At 34.8% G+C, this 22217-nt stretch overlaps 1 protein-coding gene across 2 annotated transcripts; it reads left to right on the forward strand.

Moving 5' to 3' along the window:
• Positions 1-2990: 2990 nt before the first annotated feature.
• Positions 2991-22177, forward strand: LOC131432191 (dynein axonemal heavy chain 2-like). 2 transcript variants are annotated; one of them, XM_058598325.1, is made up of 27 exons: positions 2991-3106; positions 3161-3868; positions 3925-4382; positions 4441-4571; positions 4642-6539; positions 6599-6760; positions 6906-7128; positions 7190-7313; positions 7402-7553; positions 7621-7791; positions 7853-8954; positions 9018-9965; positions 10040-10192; positions 10419-11380; positions 11435-12397; positions 12462-12983; positions 13042-13213; positions 13274-13446; positions 15313-15972; positions 16036-16958; positions 17122-17578; positions 17631-18477; positions 18726-18926; positions 18978-19134; positions 20697-21037; positions 21181-21600; positions 21755-22177. In XM_058598325.1, exons 1-27 carry the CDS (start codon positions 3028-3030, stop codon positions 22139-22141), a joined length of 13494 nt encoding a protein of 4497 aa, XP_058454308.1. In that variant the 5' UTR covers positions 2991-3027; the 3' UTR covers positions 22142-22177. The 2 variants fall into 2 exon arrangements, with proteins under 2 accessions (XP_058454308.1, XP_058454309.1); XM_058598326.1 differs by lacking the exons at positions 20697-21037; positions 21755-22177 and having other exon boundaries at positions 21181-21382.
• The last annotated feature ends 40 nt before the right edge of the window (positions 22178-22217 follow it).

Consider the following 22217-nt stretch of genomic DNA (forward strand, 5'->3'; position numbering starts at 1 on the left):
TATAACTACTGTCTTATCTGTATAAGAAATAAGTTCATTTACTTTTGTGATAAGATAACCCTCACAGTTTTAGAGCAATGGAAGCGGAAAATCTGCATGAATAGAATAGACAGTGGCTGGTAAAGTAATAAAGTGTTGGTAAATAATGGAGCAGTCTAAACGGATCGGAAGTCTAAATTTATGGGGTCAGAGGTGAAATACATTGGCATACCAGTGACATGCGACAAACAATGCAATTTTAATAATTTTTTTTCAGTTCATTTTTTTCAATTTATTATTACTATTGTTACTCTTATCACTAATATTATTATTATTATGATCAATATTATTCATTACTATCCTGCAATGTCCTATGCGGTTTTACCTATATGTAGATTGAATAATAGTGGAAAAATTGTGTGTAGCTAATGTTCTCTGGTAAACGAGCACCGATCTACAAACGATTCAGGCTATATTATACAAGGAAAAACCTTCGGGAAAGTGGAGAAAATTTATAAAATATGTATGGAATTGGAAATTTTCGACTCAATACATGCTATATCTTCGAAAATTGTTTGGCGCGTATCGAGTTGTGCAATACTTGCCAGCTCCCGCTCGGCCTTTTGGCTACCTGGGCAGCCATGGCCACCAGACGGCTACCAAAATTGCTTCAATGACAGATGTCAAATCCAATTTGGCAAAACATAGTCTCCTGTATCATAGTTAGCCGAGCGTTTTCATCTTTTCACCTTCACTGAAAATGTCAAAAATTTAGGTGTGAAAAAATCCTGGTGGATACGGTTGTATCGTTTGAGGCAGCGGTAAGGCAGTCGATCACCTGAATGGCTGCCAGCCATTTTTTGCCCGCTGGCAGCATTCAGTCAGCCGTCTGGCAGCTATGCCCATGCGGGCTGGAGAGCAAACAATGAATACTAGATTATTAATAACATCGTTTGTCTTCATACAAGCTGATTTGTGTTTAAAATTTACTGAGTCTGCTTAAATCCCGTGTTCCTTTATTTCGAACCACATGTTCAGTTATGTATGGGCGCCAAATGAACAGCATACCGGGTTCCATTTTTCTGTATATAAATTGTGTTCAATGTCGTCAAGCCAAGTTATAGAACGACTATAAGAAAAGAAAGTTATTAACGAGATTTTTTTTGATTTGATGTAATTATTGCTGTCTCAATGTTCTGCATCTCCCCAAGTTTTTTGTAACGTGTGTCAAAATTTAGGTAAATGTAAATTTAGTACAAGTGTTATGCCATAACAAAGCACGCTACCCATTTTTACCGACCAACTCAAAGTTTGAGTACCGACCTAATTTTGGGTGGCTTATAGAAGAGCTCGACGATGAGTGATTTCTCCTCAAAAAATAGGTAGAAATGATTTTCAGTGCAGACAGTACAGAAGCAAATGCAGAAAAAAATCAAAGTGAAAAAGTTAATAGCTAATATTATTGAAGTAACAATTCATTCCAATGATACCCACTGATACGTCAATTAAACTCAAAGGTCGTTTATATTTACCGAAAATGGAGATGTTGTTAATCACAGAGCAACTTAAAAATGTTGTTTATCACAGAGCAACTATTTCTAACCTAAGGTCCGCGATATAAAAAGATTGATAACCACTGTCTGTTTTCAATAACCATTAAAATTAATTAAAAGTAGTTGTGATATATTTACATTTAATCTTATAATATTGCGCACAAAGTGTGCAGGGGTCCGCTAGTATATTTATAGATTGCCTTTGATGTCCGATTTCCGAAGATTCTCCTAAAGGTAGGAAGACGCCTTTCTCATATTGTTCATTCTTTCATAAATATTAAAAAAAAACTTATCATTGATTCTGGAACAGAAACAAGATTGAAGTCAGTTCCGTTTTCGGAGTTTTTGACCACTATTTTCGAAACTTTTGAAACCAGAAACTAGAAATCGTTCGTCAGATTTGGATGATACTTAACAGCAATTTATGAAACCGCAAGAAGTTTTTTTTACAACTATTGCCGGTACTTTCAAAACCGGTAATCGATATAGCCAAAATCAGTTCGTTTGGTCGACAACCATCATAAGCTAAATTTGAAACAGTTTTGTGTCAAATTTAGAAACAGTTTTCCGAGATTTGGAGATAGTACACCTCGATTAAAAGTTTTCGGATCATGAACTATTTGGACTTATTTCGATGAAAATTAAGCGTAACAGATTTAACATGGATGGTGCTATGTCTTAGAATATGAAGATTTCAAATATAACTGAAACATAATAACATTTTTCATATCGAAGTATTGCTAACACTATTGATATGATATTCGTTTAAAAAATGAACAATCTTATACATATATAATATATACCTGTAATATAATACACATAATGATGTGTATAGAATAGTATTTAGGCGAATCAATGCAACCTGTACTGTATTTAAACCTGTACAAGTAAAACTGATGCGGGTGATGACTATTTCATTTTTAATGGGTATGGGTCGGATTTGGGTTCAAAAATTTGGTCAGGTTTCGGGTATCGATTTTTTTGGGTTCGGGTTGGGTAGGTGTGAAAATTTTAATTTTTTATCGAGTTCGGGTTTTTTACTTTCGATCGGGTGCGGGTCGGATTCGAGTTTAAGAAATTGCTTACCCGACCATGCATGTTTCACAGTGATCGCATAACCTTTTTACATAAGAAAGGCAAACGTTAAAAAACGTTTGCATGTAAACTTTAGCTGTTAAATTAACTTAATGATAAGGTCTATCATGAAAAGTAATCAAAAATAAAGAGTTAAGTTGAGCTCTCCATTTTTAAATCACTATCCAGTAATGACCATTTGGTTTGCTCTTCTAATATGATTATTGTTACATCGATTGCAATTGTAACGATGTTGAATAAAAACAGTAACCACAAATGCAACAGCTCCCTAATACCCGCGCAACTTTTACGCTATATAAACAGTAGCCTAGGCAACGAGGCCTAACGACAAGATTGTTATTTTTTCTTACAGTTTCAGTACAGGCTAATTGTGAGTGCTTTTGAACACGATTTATGCTCAATGGCTGATCTCGGTAATCAGGATATGGTAGCTGATAATGTCAGCGATATTTCAAGCTACTCCGAATCAGATTCCGAAGGTAGATTTATTACAAACTAGTTTACTTTTACTTATAACATTAATTTGCATGCAGCCAGAAAAATAGTGGAAGTGGTTGAGGAAACAATCGAAGAATATGACAAACCAGCTTATAGCGATGAGGATTTAAATACGTTGGTAGGATTCATTAGCAACATGGTTTTACTGTTTGACTATGATAGAAATGATTTCGGAGATGATGCTGCCTCGGTAGTAAAACAATGGCTTATTGACAGCAATTATCCGATGATGTTCATATTCTACGATGGAGATATTCTGTCGGCATCTTTAGCATTTCCATTGTGTCCTTTCAACGATCTAATGTATTTTATGAGAGAACCTGACCAACTGTTTAACGTAATAGAACAATTTCATGACGATATTATATTTGGTACGTTGCACAACGATATCGAAGGGTCATTACTAGTAACACTGGAGCAAGTCTACGGCCCACTTATACTCGCTAATACTGAGTGGTCCGAGGATGTAAAAGCACAAGTTATATCCGGTTATAATACGTTCATGGCGTACTTGACCGAGCTTCATTACAAGCTATCTGGATTTACACTGCTCTATGTTCCTTGCGAAGGACATAATATGCAAGTCCAAGAAGTTGCCGTTAACCGCTCGATGGTGAAACGGCTTGAAACGGTGGTCATCGATTGGACTAGCCAAATACGATCGACTCTTAGTGATACACAACATTTCGTCCCAGATGATTTAATTCGTCCTTCGGATGAGTATAATTTTTGGTTATATAGACGTAAACACGTCCTTCGTGTGGATGACATAAGATGTATCATTCTATTTTTTTTCTAGATGAAGTACTTTGTGCAATGAAGTCTCAGTTCGAAGGAGCTAACATTCAGCATATTTTGAAAATACTAGAGCTAGCCCAATCTCTTTACACTAAACCTCTCAGAGATGTATTTAGCAGTTTGACAGAAGAAATTCAAATAGCGGAATCGAACATCCCATTTCTAAAGTTAATGGTAGAACCGTGCTTTGCCATTCGTTCTTTGGAAAGTGAAGATGATCTCTGCTTGCAACTAGTGCATGTGATGCACATGCTACGATTTATTGGCTCAAATTCGTGTAATTTACGTGAGGATGATTGCATCACGAAACTATTCCTTTATCTTAGTAATGAAATCGTTTCATCTTGCATGCAATGTATTGATGTTGATAAAATACTGTCCGGTTCACCAAAACACGGCATTGAAATTTGTGGTTTGAAAATTAATTGTTGTGAATTTTATAAAATTATCTACGAGGAAGTAAGTGCGGCTCATTACTGTCGATAGTGGATCAATTCTAAAAACAATTTGATTGCAGATGCTAGAACAATATAAACATGAGTTCAATTGGAATTTGGATTATGCAGTTATTTTCAATAAAATCAATGCTTTCATTCAACGTTTGAGTGACATCTTGGAAATATGCGAAGCCATGCTGATATTTGGAAAGTAAATATTACCGGAGAACACTTATAGCTAGAACATGCAAATTGAATATGAATCCATTTTTATGTTTTAGGCACACTGATAGTAATTCATATAAAAACAATCGGTTCTCGTGCAACAATGCCAAAGAATTCGAAAAGAAATGTGACAAGGTGGAGCAAATTTTCACAGGAGGAATCGAAATAATCCTTTCAACATCTGGTTCGATTCTCGACATAAACGATAAAGGATGGTACAAATATATAGCAGATTTCAGAGAAATGTTAAGAACGCTAGATGACATTATAGAAAATTTGCTTTCTAACGTGTTTCTAGTGTCCGAAAATCTGGAAGAAAAAATTGATGCGTTGATTACCCTTTTGATTTTCTATAACCGAGAAAGCATCAAGGAGAGTTTCATGAGAAAAATCGCCGAAATTTGGCATATTTTTCATACGGAGATAACAGATCTATCGAAGGAAGTTTCATCTGGCATTATATTATATCCCACATTTCTTCCACCAAACGTTGGCCAGTATACAATGTTGAAAATAAAATTCCAACATTTATATCGACTGAAAGAGTTATTGGAACGATGTAGATTTTTTCCACAATACTTGGAAAGTGAAGACACTTTAGCATTGTTTGAATCGTGTGAAAAACAGGTGAAGACTGCATTAAAAGGTTTCAATGATGCTTGGATAAAATCCATTACTAGTGACTTCGGTACATGGCTAAACAGAAATCTTGTTTGTCGAAGTCAAATGCGTCCTGGATTACTAGAATGTCACATCGAAAGATCGATGCTATTAACAATCGACGAGGCACATTTTTTCATGGTACAAGGAGCCATCATTCCGTCAGTGATTGATATGGAGAAAAATCAAAGTGTTAAACAAACGTTTGACAGTGTGATTCGAATTGTATTATATTTTAACAATGTAATATCATCAGTTTCGGCAAAAGAACGTATTTTCTTTAAACATATGATTCAACAAACCGAAAGAAAACTGGAGCCATTGAAAAGCAAACTTACCTGGAATGAAGATTTAGGTGAATTTATTGATACGTTTGTAATCAACGTTAAAGAGCTGCTGGACGTAATTCAAGTTTATAAACGAGAAAATCTAAAAATAGCAAACTGGATGGAAAGCATTTTCAATCTGTACCTGTTTGAACTTAACAAATTACATGCCCAAACACTTAAAGATTTTTTTAAAAATATTGGAGAACAAAAGAAGAAGTCGATAACAGAACTTGTCAACCTATTATCTGAGATAAGTAAAAATATTTTCTGCATTTTTGAACGTTTGGGATCAAACGTACGAAGGATGGAAGAAAGTTGGTCCCAATATGTGCAAAAGATTGATACCATACTGAAGGCATCGATATTTAATTCATCTCTGGAGACATTAAAGTGCATCCAGAAAGCACTGACTGATACTGATTACCCAATATTAAGTGTCGAGATTGTGCTGGACGAAAATGGTATTACATACAAACCAACACTAGAGTCGATCGAAACTGCTATGAAGCGGCTGTCAATGGAAGTGCCATCGATTTTAAAACTCATTCCTAGCATGTGTCAAAAATTTCAGATCAATTCTGATGAAAACTTTCTAACAGATTTTTTGCAAAACAGTGCATATCAAGATATAAACAGCAGTATATGTCAAGCAATTGCAAATGCGATGCTAGAGCTTCGTACTTTTAAGGAAAAATGGAGCGTCTTTCGTCCGTTTTGGAGTATCAATCGTACAGCGTTTATCGATAAATTTAAACTTTCCGCTATGTCTTCCGATGCATTTCACAGGAACATTGAAAAATTTGAAGAACTTTTGAATCAGCTTTCTACACAAAATGATGTTACAGTTTGTAAATGCGTTGAAGTAAATGCTTTGAAATTAAAATCTGCTATTACCAATCATATCAACGATTGGCAAATTAAATATATCGAGTATTTGAAGTGCATATCATACGGACTTATCATTGGTAAAAGTTTTTGTTTTCATCTTCCTTCATGAAACGATCATCAGAATGACCATTTTCAGAATTCAACAACACATTAAACAATAACATGGAAGCCTTGAGCTATGAACCAAAGGAAGTGGAGGACCTCAAGAAATTAGAATCTACGTATCAAAATTGTTACGATGCCATTCCCAATATGATAGAAGATATTAAAGTAATAGTGAAATATTTTGGAGTTTTAGGTAAGGCAATATGGTATTATGTGTGTATGTGATTGTAATATAGTATAATATTTTATAAATTCAGTGTTCTTACTATAAGTGATAAGAGTAGTTTTACTTAATCCACACATTTTTGAATTAAAACAATGAGATTTTTTCTTTGCAGAAAGATACACGTCGGATTTACTTCCCGAAGCAAATCACCTCTTTCAAAATATACATAATATTTGGGAACGATACATGGATCATATCACCAACATTAAGGATCAAATCGAAAACTATCAGAGTCAATTCAAGCTATCAATGACTAGTGAGGTCGCAAGCTTAAAAGTTAATGCTTTGGAAATGCTGAAACTGCTTGATATGCAGATGCCGGTCGATTGCGATATGTAAGATTACACCACCTGTTTATTTTAAGATGGATAAAGAAAAAGTTCATAAAATCCCTAGATTGCCAGAAGATGCATTTTTGACTATAGATAATTTGATGGTACAATTGGAACAACTAGAAGCTCAAGAAAACATCATTAGGGATAAAATGCGTCTCCTTGGCGTTGAGTATCATCCATTAGAAGTAAGTTTAAGTGAAATTGATCTAATTTTGATATCAAATAAATACGCAAATATGATGAGTAGAAGCTAAAATTTTCATTATTTCTAAGGCAATCATACAAATTCGAAAAAAACTCGAATGCATGAAGCTTATATGGATCTTCATGTGTAAATGGAAGCACATCAAAGAAATTACTCTAGTTCAAATATTTCAAGAAATTTCCGTGAATGAGATTCACGAATACATAATGAACATAATTTGGTATGCAATACAAAAATAACATTCCGTTTTCATATTTTAGGTGATTTAAACCAAACTTTTATTTCAGCGAGCTCAGAACATTAGAGTCAGAAATAACCGAAGACATGAAGTATCCAATTTACTATTCGACGCGAGCTGATGTTCTGAACTTTGAAATAACAGTCTCCATATTAATAGAAATGAAATCATCTTATTTACGAGTCCGCCATTGGAGTGCAATTAAAAACATATTGTCGCAGTAGAACTTTCTTATAGTTAAAATTTATCATATACATTTATGGTTTAATTTTTATTTTCAGACAGTTCAATCACACAGAAAACTTTTCGTTAGGCAGTATGATTGAGTACAATTTTTTTCTGCATGAAGAAAAATTAAATACACTGTGCTGTGCAGCACGGAAAGAGCACGATATTGAAATGGAACTTGAAATTATTGAGCAAGTATCTGAACAAATCGATTACAGAATGAAACGTAATCATGCGGCGTATAAAATAACCAACGCCAAAATATGCTTTTCAATTATCGAAAGTAATTCTTTAAGAATACATCGTATACAACAATCGGTCCATAGCTTACCGTTTCAAGAAACGATCAATTATTGGGAAGAAACCTTAAATTTGATGAAAGATTTGTTAGACTGTCTCCTGGTGATTGAAGAAAAACATAATTTGTTGGAAGATATATACAAGATGACCGTCAGCTCTGAGAAACTAGAACATTTCAATCATGCATTCTCATTGTGTCAGAAAGACTGGACTACTATTGGTCAGTTGATTAGCAATGAAAATTTGCGATCAGAAATCTGTCCAAAAGGCCTTCCATTTTTAGATAAGGTCGAAACTCTACGGAAACGGTTCGAAAATTTATTTCAACATTTAAACGAAATGATGGACAGTAAGCGAAAATGCTGTGCTCGTTTATATTTGATCTCCGATCGTTTACTTATCAAACTAATTGCCGGCCCTTTGGATTTTGAGTTATTAAATCAAGCTATCAAACTTATTTTCGAGAACTTCAGTAGTTTGTGTACGAGACGTCAGAATCTACCACCGCGAAATAGTCGTTGGGAAATTTTAGGCGTGTGTACAAAACACAAAGAATGCGTTACATTTCTCAAACCTTATGTTCTAGAGACAAATACGAATATCGATCAAATTATAAATGAAATTGAGCAAAGCGTTCGAGAATCATTGAAAAATGCGTTACGTGGTTGTTTATTGCAGTTGAAACAGAACTATTTTAAGCGCGTTGAATGTGGATGGCTAAATGCTTGGCTTCATCAGCTATGCCTTAAAAGTACAAGTATAGAGAATACCCTTCATATTCGCAATGCATTATTGCAATCGGATTTACTCGGTAAGACAAAGCCAATGAAAATGCTACGCAAGATGCATAATAAGGTAACAGTCTTCATCCTATGAACAATGTCCAGTGGAGCTTAATTGAATTTCACCAAATTATAGCTATTGAATGAACTAACAGTTTCCTCTCGGAACTTGACAAGCATAGACGAAAATGTATGGCTGAGCAAAAAGCTGGACGATATGATCATTATTGAAATTAATGCTCGAGATGTCATAAATCATTTTTCGGACCAAAAAGTAATGGACTTGAAAAATTTTGAATGGCTCTCACAGCTACGATCGTACTGGAATGATCAAACCAACACTTGTTCTATTGTTCACATCGATAACACCATTCCGTATGGCTACGAATGTAAATCATCAAGTCAACCTTTGTTTATGAATATTCATACGAATCGAATTATAATGGCAGTAACATGTGCGATGAAAAGCAAATTTGTACCTTATCTTCTGGGCGAAGACGAAAACAGGAGTGTAGGTCTACTGAAAAATCTCTCGACAGAATTGGCCGTATTCTTTGCTGTACTGTACTGTGACAGAGAATGGAAGGCGGAACCCGTAATTCGTTATCTGACGGGAATTTTGGAAATGAGAGCCTGGATTTGCTTCAGTGCAATTGAAAAACTACCTTCACAAATTCTTGCGACTATAAATGGCATCATAAAAAAATCATCGTCAAAAAAATCAAATAGTCAGATTTTGGAGTTGAAAAAACCGCGGTCTTACTCAAATTTCCAAATATTTGTTACTGGAAGTGATAGAGTAAAAGTAGTCACGGAATTAGAGCGAAGTGTGATAAGACCAATTGCTGTAGTTTCACCAGATGAAGAAATCATGCTTCAGAATATGCTATGTTATTGTGGTGTTAATCATTACCGCACTATTGCCAGATTGATTAAATTATTTGTAAAGCACCTTAAACTTCATCTTTACAACCGTTACCAACTGTGGACCCGTCAACGTATTTGGAATGCTATTTTACGTACAAAAACGCTATTGAGACAAAATTCCTGTTCGGAAACAGATGTTGTGGCTAGTGCTCTGAGGGTATGTAATTTTGCTATCCTGAATTTACTTAGCACCGCTTGCTTGAACGGACAATTTTTACATTACAACATCAGGAAGAATTTGCACCAAGCTTATCGGACAATGAGAATAAGTTATTCGAGCAATGGATGTCATCCATATTTCCAATGATTAAAAACGAGAATCATATAAGTGACATGGATAGTGATCAGAAGTTAAAATCTGCTTTTGATGAACTGCAACTTACGGTAAAAATATATTAATTATTCCTTGTATATGATATTTGCCAAGGCGTTGAGGAAAACTTATCTTCATGCGCGAGTTTTACTCGGTAACCAAAGTAAATTGACTAAAATGAGAAAATATATGTAAAATGTATTGTTTTCTGTTAGTGTGGAATTTTCTCCGTATATCTTTCGTCTCTACAAGATGTCTGAGTTATGCCTTTATTCATATTTTATATTCGCTCTACAGTCGACGCCATATCAAGAATCGAAGGTGAAAGAAATACTAATGAAATTGTCACAAAACCGTCTGTTAATCGTGACTGGTGAACCTGTTAGTGGAAAATCTCATTTATTGAAGGCGGCACTGTTGACGCTTCGCAACAATGACCAATGCTATCAGCAGTATTATATAAATCCGGAAACTTTGAAGTTACCAACCAATAATCAATCATTGAATAGGTCACAATTTGATGAAATTCTGACTACAATAATGGAATCGAAAAAGCACATACGAAAGTGTATTCTGTTCGATTGTGCAGAACTTCTCGATTCATGGGTAAAATGTATCGAATCGTTGCCGAATCAATTTATTACGAATGATTTAACTAATGTGTCATGTGTAGCTAGTGATCTTAAAATTGTCATCGAAATTGTCGATCTGGGAAAAGCAACACCGTCATCTATAATTAATTTTGGAATTGTGCATATAGATGAAAAACAGTTATCATGGAAGCAAAGTTTCATTACGTGGCTAACCTTTTCTACATTTATGGCAGATGACGTTAAAAATTATCTTAAGGAATTGGGAAATACCTACTTGGAAGTTTTTTTTAAACTTTTTAAGACTAACATAAACTTCTACACCGAAACCAATGACATAAATGCAATGCAAATGTTTTGCCACATATACACTACTATTTTTCAAAATTGGAAAACAAACAAGCTATTAGTGGGCGAATATATGACAAAAGAAGCTCTGAGAAAACTTTTCTTTTTTTGTTGCATTTGGTCGGTCGGAGCATCTCTAAATGAAACTAATCGTGAAAAGCTTGATATTTTGATACGTGAACAAATTTCTGATAGTGCTTCCAGTCTACCCTTGAAAGGAAATATTTTCGATTATTTTGTTGAAGTCACCGAAAACTCTTCAAGTTGGGTTACATGGAACACGCAACACCTTGAAAATGCTGGCAATGATTTTAGTTTCGGGTAAGTTGATATTGAATCCACACATAATGCTATACATGAAAAAATTCTTTCTAGAGATTATGTTTACACAAAAGAAAATATTTCATACCAATATATCACCGCATTAATGATGATGGATGTAAAGCCTGTATTGATTACTAGTGAATCAACAGTAGGGAAAAGTGCAATGATTAAGCACTTGGTGACATCGAGAAATGCCGAAAATCAACTAAACTGCTTTACTAATTTGACAAAAATAACTTCTGCTTGCTGCTTACGAAGAATACTTTCCAAACATTCGATAAACGTAGCAAAAGAAATTGTTTATCCAAAAGACCGCAAGAAATTGCTTTGGATTCTGGACGATTTTCATACAGTTTTAGAAAACAACACGGACTCAATGGAATTCTTGAAAACCTTAATTGAACACAAATTTTGGTACCATGATCGTTGTCCACAACATCTGAAAAACACTGCTATAGTTGCTGCAATGAAAAACATTCTTCACGTTTCTCGATTTACGTCATCTGTTAGAAGACTGCTGAACAAATTCAACATCATCTACTATGCTACAAATAGTGACGAAAACAAGGCATTCATATTTACCGAGAAGATAAAAACCATGATGCACTCGGATAAATCAAACAAAATTCTAGATTCACTGGCTCCAGCTACAGTTGAATTGATTCGTTGTCTTGCTACAAGCATGCCACCTACTCCGAACAACCCACGGTATCAGTTTTCTATGAAAACCGTTGGCAGGATTCTCAACGCTTTTTGTCAACTGAGCATCAAGACTACACTTTCCGATAAAACATCGTTGCTTAGATTCTGGATTCATGAATGTTACCGTGAAACATATGATTTATTACGCGCTTCAGATCACAAAAAGTACTTTGAAATATTCAACGATACTATTTCCACATACTTCGAAGCTACTCTACATGGAATTTGTCCCAGAAATCGCAGTCCTGTGTTTTGCGATATGAAAACAGCTGATTCCAAGTATGAGGATGTGGCTGAAATCGAACAGTTAATGTAATTTCTGAGTTTTTTCATCATTTCCATATCTACGTTCTTAAACAGTTTTCAAATATTTCAGACAATTAACAGAAGAAGCAGCTCAAATTCATTTTGCAACAGAATCAGTTCCTATTGTTCACAAGGCAGCCGTCGAACATGCCGCTAAGTTACTTAGAATCCTTCAAATTGAAAACGGTCATATAATTCTTTCGGGTGATGCTGGAAGTGGTCGCAGTACAGTTTGTCAGATCGCTATGTCGATGTATAATTTCCAGAAAACTGATACCCGAGATAATATTTTATTGCACCACCTACGCATCAAGTTGATTGATGATGCAGAAGCAATAGATAGAAAATTTACAAAGCTATTCATTCGATGTATGAGTAGTCGTGTTCTATGCCTCATACAAGTTCACCAACCCGAGAAAACGAACCAAAGCATGTTAGAAATTGTGAATAGTATCATTCTAAATGGCACAATCGATGGATTTTACCCTTGTTCCGATTCACTTCACAACTTTCCAGAAAATTTTATATGGACAGATGTTCGGCTGAATCTTCATTTTGTTCTTTGCATTCCAGATAGCAGTGAGCACTATCGGTAAAGTTGAGAACGTCTTCATTTAAAAAAATAAATAAATTTTATCATCCTATTTCAGTCTTTTAAGTAATGCATTTCCATCACTGTGTACTAGTGTCACAACAAATTGCATGCAATCATTGAGCAATGAAAGTTTGACAGAAATAACTAAAAAGTTTCTGCAAAGAAACGTGATATTCGATATTCCTATACTTGGACCAGACAATTCTGTTTCTGTTCAAAGAAAACAAGTAAGTATTTTCGGTGCTGATTTGTATTAATTTTACATTTATTCCACTGCATTATTAAAGCAATACCGAAAAAGAGACAGTTTGATCCAGAGTACCGAGGAACGATTACTCTTAGCAACGGTGGATGCTATTCCTAGAGTTCATTTATCGGCTAAACATGACATGGTATCATCACAGGCCCGTACAAGTGTGCTTTGTAGTTGGTATTTTGAGATGCTCCTTACGTTCGAAAGGTAGGTATAGTAAGATCTTGATCATTGCTCTAACCGAAGTTATCATTATTCACAATTTTGACTCATTTGCTTTAGCTTAATGTGGCCGATTGTCTGCTGTTAGGGGGAGGAGAAGCAATGCCGTATTAAGGGGCGTCATATTCCCCTAAAGTTAGTAAAAAATGGTCAGGATGGTAGGGTCTACACTATATTGATTTTAAATTTAAATATATTATTCGTTTGTGGCGTAAATCTAGTAGACAGACTTTGCGTTTCCTGGGGTTTCACGTTCTTCAGAATGTAGCAAGAAAGAAATTATTCTGAACTGTTTTTTTGGTGTTCTCTGACATTGGTGTAACGATTTTCGATAGCTTCCAGCAATTCAGGTTAGCAAATGTTCAGTAGAAGGGGTGGATTGGTGTAAGATCACTGTAGGCGAAGAAAAGGGAAAGTAGTATATTTGCGCTTTTATATGATTTTTAGGAAGTGGTAGAGGTAGGCCATGTGAAAAGTATCTTGGAAGCATCACGCGCGGGAATGCAAGGTGGTCTGCCTTGGGCCCGAAAGGATTCAACTAGCTGAGATATGGACACAGTACTCGGCGCACGCCCAAAGATCATGCTCGATCTGGAATCATGCTATCTGAAATAATTATACGGATAAAAAAAGACATTTTGTCGGTTACATCAGTTGTGCGATTATATCTTCGAAACTTGAAGTGTTAGCCATATATTCTTCGAAATCGGCCCACAGCCCAATTTAGTCTCGAACGAGCATATAATTATTGATATCGGTTAATCAATATACACGAAAACTGAACGGTAGTGAATTTTGAAGTTTACGTCACCATCATATCAGTCATTTGAACTTCAAACCTGTTTGATGAATCAATAGTAGTTTCCAAATGAGCCTAAATTTGCTGAAAAAGAGGAAAAGTGCGTTTAGTTGGTTACGTCACTTATACCATCATATCTCCGGAACCAGAAGTTCCAACTATTTGATCTCTGAACTTGATCAATGACCCAATAGTTGCTTGCACACAAGTCTATAGAAATCGAATCAGTATTCACCGAAAAATATTGAGCGGTAAGAAATAATGTGCGGTTTGTCGGTTACTTCACTTGTATCATTATATATCCGGCATCAGAGATCTTAATCTTCGAATTTGATCAATGGCCTAATTGTAGCTTTCAAACGAACCTAAGTTTGATAAAATCGGTTCAGCCATCTTTGAGCAAATTGAGCGCGAAAAAAATTCGTCAAAAAGTGCACATACGCACACATTTTCTGATCTCGTCGTGCTGAGTCGAATGGGATATAGCACTATGGGTTTCGGATTAAGGGAAGTCAGTTTCTCCAGCAATTTTATTACCTTTCTATAGAAAAAGGTAAAACTAGAATATGTTTTCAATCAATAAGCTGTACTTAAGTATAGATGCACCGTTGCAATTCTGGAAGAGAAGCAATAAAAGTTGCAAAATTCACACAATTTACTAATACGAACGAAGTGTGGAAAAAGTATGTCAGCTTTATTCGTATTCACGTGCTCCAGTTATGACTTTTTGATAATCATTTCAGCTGCTCTATTTATCTCGTATATTGAAATCATTAAAAAGATCAAAGAAACCATTAGAGTGCGATCTGCAAACTGTGATAAATGAATTGGGTAAAATGATAAGATTGTGAGTATTTTCCACAACAAAAATACTGCAGCATTGCTTGTTTGGGTTGAAAAGCCGAGATAGCCAAATAATAGTTGTCTTTTGGTACAAATGCCCTACTAAAAAGATTTTTGTTCTTTACGTGCACTAAAATAGTTATTTTCTATGACTGTTTTGTAATCTTCAGCAAATGAGATTATTATTTTCTACATTCTTTTTTTCTTAGGATTCTTGTTTTAAAAAGATCAAATTTAAGCAATGAATATCGGAAATTTCACATTGGAATAGAACAGATAATAGATGCCACTCAGAACGTCACCCTGCTACAAGAGCGATTGGAGAAACAACAGGAACAAATAGGAATATACCAACTTGAATTAGAACAGTTTATTGAAAGTATTAATTTGCAAACAGCGGAAGCCGATGAACAAAGCCAAGAGGTGTCAGTGCAGCGCGAGAAAATAGGAGCTGAAGAAATTCTTTGCAAACAGTTGGCAGATGATGCTGGCGCTGATTTGGAAAAGGCGATGCCAGCTTTAAATAATGCCATAGCGGCACTGGATTCTCTGAACAAAAAAGATATGAATGAAATAAAATCATATGCTCGACCCCCCGTGAAAGTTGAGCTTGTACTTAATGCGGTTATGATTTTGTTAGGAAAAGAACCAACATGGACTGAAGCCAAACGTCAATTGGGCGAACAAAAATTTCTGGATACTTTGAAAAATTTGGATAGAAATCACATAAGTGATAAAACACTAAAAACAATTGGCGGCTACGTTCGCAATCCTGATCTTGAGCCTAATAAAGTGGGAATTGTATCTAAAGCTGCCAAATCATTGATGATGTGGGTGAGAGCAATTGAAAACTATGGAAAGGTGTACAAGTAAAATTTCTCGAGCATAATTCGCTTTGAGTTTATTTAACTAATTTTAAATTTATTCTCTAGATACGTTGGACCCAAAATTAGAAAAATGGAGGAAGCTGAGGCATCGCTTCTTGAAAAACAAAATTCTCTCAGGAGAGCGGAACAAAAACTGGCGGATCTTGCAGCACAACTCGATGCTCTCCATTTGGAGTATGCAAACAAAATGAAATGTAAAGATGAGCTTGATGAGGCAGCTAGACAGATGTCATTGAAATTGGAAAGGTCCAAGGCTCTAGTAGAAGGATTGGCAAGCGAAAGAGTAAAATGGACAAACTCTGCCGAATGTCTTGAACATGAGTACTCTTGTTTAATTGGAAATGCATTGTTAGCAGCGGGATCTCTTGTATATTTTGGATCATTACCTTCCGCTTTACGAGAACAATTGAGAACGCAGTGGAAAATAGATTTAGAAGCTTTAGAAATATTATTTACAGAGAATTTTGTCTTGTTCAACCAACTCTATCATCCAGATGTTCTAGAAGTATGGCAAAGTAATGGATTAGCAACTGATGACCTCTCTATTGAAAATACAACAATTCTGTTGAACAGTATTAGGTTGCCGTTAGCAGTTGATCCACAAAATGAAATCTATCGGTGGATATTGAATCAATATAATGCAAGTGGAATTTTGCAAAGGGATTTTGACGAGGATATCCCGGAAGCGTTCATTGCTACCACAATTCGTGATCGCATTCCACTACTTCTATACAATTTTAAAAGCTCAAGCATACATGATGTGAACGATTTAGAGAAAATATTTTTTTGGATTCAGCAATTTAATATCTCTCACAATGACCAAGATTCTAGTGGCATTAACGATAAATCGAGATCTGTTCTCTTCATGACTACTTATGAAAACTTAATTCTGGATTTTCGTTCAAGCAAGGTTGTTAATATGGTGAATTTTGTTTTTGGATTATCTGGACTAGAAACAAAATTATTAGGTAAGCATAATGATGATGTGAATTATCTCTAAATTTACAGCTTTTCCGAAGAATCTTCATCTTCAGCTTTTCCGAAGAAGCATTCATCTCTACTATATCATTACTTTACAGAACAACTTTCTGATACTCATTCTAATATCCGTTATTTCATATTCGTTTGTAGCGTTTGTTGTTGAACATGAAAATCCAGCCCTAGAGGAACGCAAAGAAACAATAATACGTACGATTGCCGAGAACAAAACAACTTTGGTTAAATTAGAAGATAATATTCTGCTCATTTTAAATGAAAGAAAGGTACCACTCTTAGAAAATGAACAACTTTATGGTACCTTGAATGTGTCGAAACAAGCTTCATCAGATCTAAATAAGGGATTGAAACTAGCTGAGCAAGCCAAGAAAGATATTGAAATCTCTCGTGGAACTTATAAACCATGCGCTAAAAGAGCAGCGCTTCTTTTCTTCGTGCTTAATACAATGAAACGGTTCAATTCCTTCTATTGGTTTTCTTTAGATTGGTATTTTTCGTTGTTTTTGCAATCATTGGAAAAGAGTGGCAGATCTCAGATAATAGATGAACGTAAAACGAAAATAAACGAATACCATACTTACCATGTTTTCAAGTAAGTTTGTTTAAATGAAATTAGCAGTTACTTCATAGTGTCATATTTACAGGAATGTGTGTTTGGGGCTGAATCGAATGGACCAAGAGATATTTGGGTTCTACTTAACCATAAGTTTGTTATATGCAAATGATGAATTCAACGACAGAGAATTTCGTTACCTACTTTATGGTGCAGGTAAAATTGATCGTGTAGAGCAAGTGGAAAATCCAAACCCGGAATGGATTTCGCATGTTCAGTGGGATAATATCACAGAATTAGACAAATTACCTGGATTTCGTGGATTAATCCAATCGTTCGAAGAAGTAAATGATGACTGGAAATCTTGGTATATGTCCCCAAGTTCCGAAGTAAAACGTCTACCGGCAAATTGGGAAAGAAATCTGACCAAATTTCAAAAGTATTTAGTTGTTCGAAGTCTACGTTTAGACAGACTAGAATACTGCTTGAACGAGTTTGTTGGTTGTTACCTCGGCAGAAAGTATAGTGATTCTCCCCACTTCACCATCAATGATATATTCAATCAGTCTGTAGCACGGACCCCTATCATGTTAATAGCTAGCTCCCATGGCAATCCGTGGCGTGACGTATTATGTTTAGCGCACTCAAATTTCGCAAATCCAGATGAAAATGTACTGTATCTAAACGCAAACACTGTATCAATAGAAACTATCATCAACAATTTGAAAATAAGTGTCAAACAGGAAAAATGGCTGTTCGTTAATGATTGTCATAAATCGAAACGCTTGTTATCACAACTCGCTCATGTGTTAAATTTTTTAAACCAGATTAATTCAAATTCCAAATTCCGTTTGTGGATAGTTATTGATGTCAATTGTAGCTATGTGCCCGTGAATGTAGTAAAAGACTGTACCAAATTCATGTATAATGAAACAATGGTAAGTAAAAGTTAAAATCAATTTTTATAGCAGCTAGCTCCGATTGAAGTTGCATATATATATATATATATATATATATATATATATATATATATATATATATATATATATATATATATATATATATATATATATATATATATATATATATATATATATATATATATATATATATATATATATATATATATCCTTCAGATAAACTATATCAAAATAAAACAAAAATTCATTATCATTTTAATTTGTAGGGAATACGGCAAAGAATGCATTCACTTTATGAAGTTATCGGAGAGAGTAGATTCAAGAAAAAATCTAAAAACAAGTACCACATCCAGCTGAAAAAAATACTTTATTCTATGACTTTTTTTCACGCTTTGTTGATTGAAAGGAAAAAATTTCAAACGCTAGGATGGATGAAACAATATTTTTTAAATTCTCTGGATTTCCAGGTAAGCTCCGAATATAAACGAGTAATTCATCTTCATGATTGTTAACTTAAGCTGTCGGAAAAATTGCTGGATTTTGGAATGCTCGAATTGGTACCTACGAATCTTAATAAGAAAATTGTTGATCAAAACGTTGAAACTGAACACGAGTTCGAAGAAATTATACCTTGGCAGTTCATTAAGAGCATATGCCTGGAGGTAGCATATGGCAGTGAGTATTATCATTATTATTATTACTATTATTATTAATATTATTATTATTATTATTATTATTGTTATTATTATTATTATTATTATTATTATTATTATTAATATAGGGTAAAGTGCACACTTAAAACCATTTCTTGAGCTCGGCATAATAAAATGCCGAAACTGATCGGCAACACCTAACTTTGCTGTTTACTCAGTAATCAATACGCATGTTTCCGAACTTCGTTAAATGCATTCACTGATACTTCGGTAAAATGCTTCATTTTGCCGAAATTTGGCATAATTGCTTGCTGAATTTATCAGTAAACAACAGATATGCCGACATCAGCAGTTACGTTTGCCGAGATTTCGGAATATGCGCTAGCTTTTGACGAAATTCAGCACGCCAGCTGTCATTTCTTGCCGCGTTACATTTTCGCTTCGCATTGCGCGGTTATTTTCTGGTGAAATTTTCTAGTAAGAAATGGATATTTTAGAAACTGTTAGTAAGGAAGACGTAAGAATCTACGATCTATTCAGTAAGTACGATTGCAACACATTCTTTTTTATATAGAAAGCAAATTCTATTGCTTATTTCTATTGTCGTGAAGTTTGCAATTTTTGGAATTTTTGGAAGTTAACTCAATGTTATATAAAAACCTATTTTTATTTTCATATTTCCAGCTCGACTCAAAGTGGCCGCATCCGGAAGCGTCGCTATTAGTAGTGATGTCTAAGGAATTTGGCGAAGGAGACTGCTCTCTAATTTGGAAAGATGTATTAATTCCCGCGGGACCGGGAATACTGTTAACATTTAATGATGATGCTTATACAGTATTCGGTATTGAATGCGAGCCGTCCGACCATTTTTTTAAAAATATTTTATGCCACTTGTTTTCAGGTAGAGGCCTTTTAGGACTACCGGCAACAAATTTGTAAGTCTCCTTTAAGTGTAAATAAAATGAATTTTTGATCCCAAACGGCCTGTTTATAATGTTGACAAATCACGAACTAAATTAATCGGTTAACTTTTTAATTACTGATGATTCAGTAATTCATTTTTTCGTTTTTCTTTTTTTTTCATTGCGTTACTGAATACTCAGTGAAAGTTTAACTGAACAAACAGTAAATCTTCTGCTGACGATTTTGGCAATATTTGACGTTTTTCGAATTTGAGGGTGCCGAGAAGTTCAGTAATTTTAATTTTTGCCGAGATGATTACTGATTCCTCAGCTGTGCGAATTTGCCGAGACTCAGCTGAAAAATTTAAGTGTGTGTTGAAAATTTTATACCATCACTTAAAAGAGCGAAAAACCGTAAAAAGTTTTCTAAATCGACCTCAATTCTTTTCCAATTGACAAACAAACAAACCGATTTCGGTTATTCTTTTAAGAATCGAAGAAAATTATTGATTCCGGAACCGAAATTTAAATTTGGATGAAATTCAAAAGCAGCATATGCGATCATCATATACCTAACCGATTTAAATATAGGATGTTTTTCTATCCCGTCTGCGCGCAATTACGTGTATGTTTGTTAATAAATCGAATTTCAATATTAGCATATTTTGTTATCTTCTTTCAGCTCATTTTATCAACAAATGGGATCGAAGAATATATGATGTGTATACCAAAGATATTTTCAGACCACACATTGAAACAACATCCCACTGTGCATTGATTGACAATGATGCATCATATGTATATCCAAGTGATGGTACCTACCAATCATATACCATGTTCATAACCAAACAATTGCCAATTAATGACGGCACAAATGTTTTCGGACAAAATGAGAATGCTGCTATCAAATATTTACAATCCCGATCGATGCACATGTTGGAGATGCTTCGTAAGATAAATCTTGGATTTACAGAGACAGAACATATTGCTAGCAGCACCGGGGAGGTTACGAATTATGATAATGTATGTATTGTTTTCTTTTAGATCTGGTATAAACGATTAACATTTATACGCGACATATTAGTGGAAATTTGCTCAATATAAACACTTTATGTTTCAATGTACTTCTAAACATAGCTTGAGGATCTGTACTCTTATATTCACAGACAAAACAAACTGTTTCGGAACTGTTAGCAACACTTCCTGTTTGCCTGGATCATCATAACGCCGAACGAATTGTAGGAACAAACAGAACAGCTGTTAGTGAATCTCTTCTGCTAGAAATCTTTTCATACAATCAGATCATTGAGCTTATTCGAAGAAACCTCGAAGAAATAATTCATGTGCTGTGCGGAGAGCACTGCATGACTGACAGTCATCACACCCTAATAGTTCATATTCAGAATAACCAAGTACCACCGGCGTGGATTTTGTACAGTACAAATAAATTTCTGTCGGATTGGATACTAGATTTGAAGGACAGAACAGAATATTTTAGAAGATGGTCTGAAACGGGACAGCTGCCGGCAAATATATTATTGGGCCGTTTCATACGACCAAGGTTGTTTTTGGATAGCGTTTTAAAAGTAAGTGATTAAATCTGAAGATAAACCGCATTGCTAAGTCATCTTCCCATTATCCTTAATGGTTATTGGGAAAACATGTTTTAACTTGGAACATGGATCGTACAAAACTGCATATATTTTGAAAGTTTGAATTCGAATCATTCTACATTTTCAGCTACACGCTCAAGCAAACAATATTCCGTTAGTGGAACTAACGTGGGATGTATATGTGTTTACCACTCTGAAGCCACTACTACGTCTTCAGATAGCTGAAGGATTTATAGCAAGGGGATTGCACTTGGAAAACGCAAGCTGGAATTTGGAAAATCAAAGTCTCAGGCAGCCCAGAATCTTAGAAATGCAATACCCTATGCCTCCAATAGCTTTCAAACCAGTTAGACGAGATAATCTAAAACACGGCAAACAAATGTTCAAGTGTCCATGTTACTATAGCACTCGTAGAGAAGAGGAAGATTATGTCATGGCTATTAATCTTAGCACTGGAGATTTTTGTGATGATACGTGGACTAAGTATAATATCGCTATTTTGCTTAATAACTGAAAATATAGTGTAGGTATATGACACATTTGTTTCGAATAGAAGCCAGTAAATTTTCTCAATATAAGAATACAAATAT

The sequence above is a fragment of the Malaya genurostris genome, chromosome 2, assembly GCF_030247185.1.
Source record: "Malaya genurostris strain Urasoe2022 chromosome 2, Malgen_1.1, whole genome shotgun sequence".
NCBI classification, from domain to species: Eukaryota; Metazoa; Arthropoda; class Insecta; order Diptera; family Culicidae; genus Malaya; species Malaya genurostris.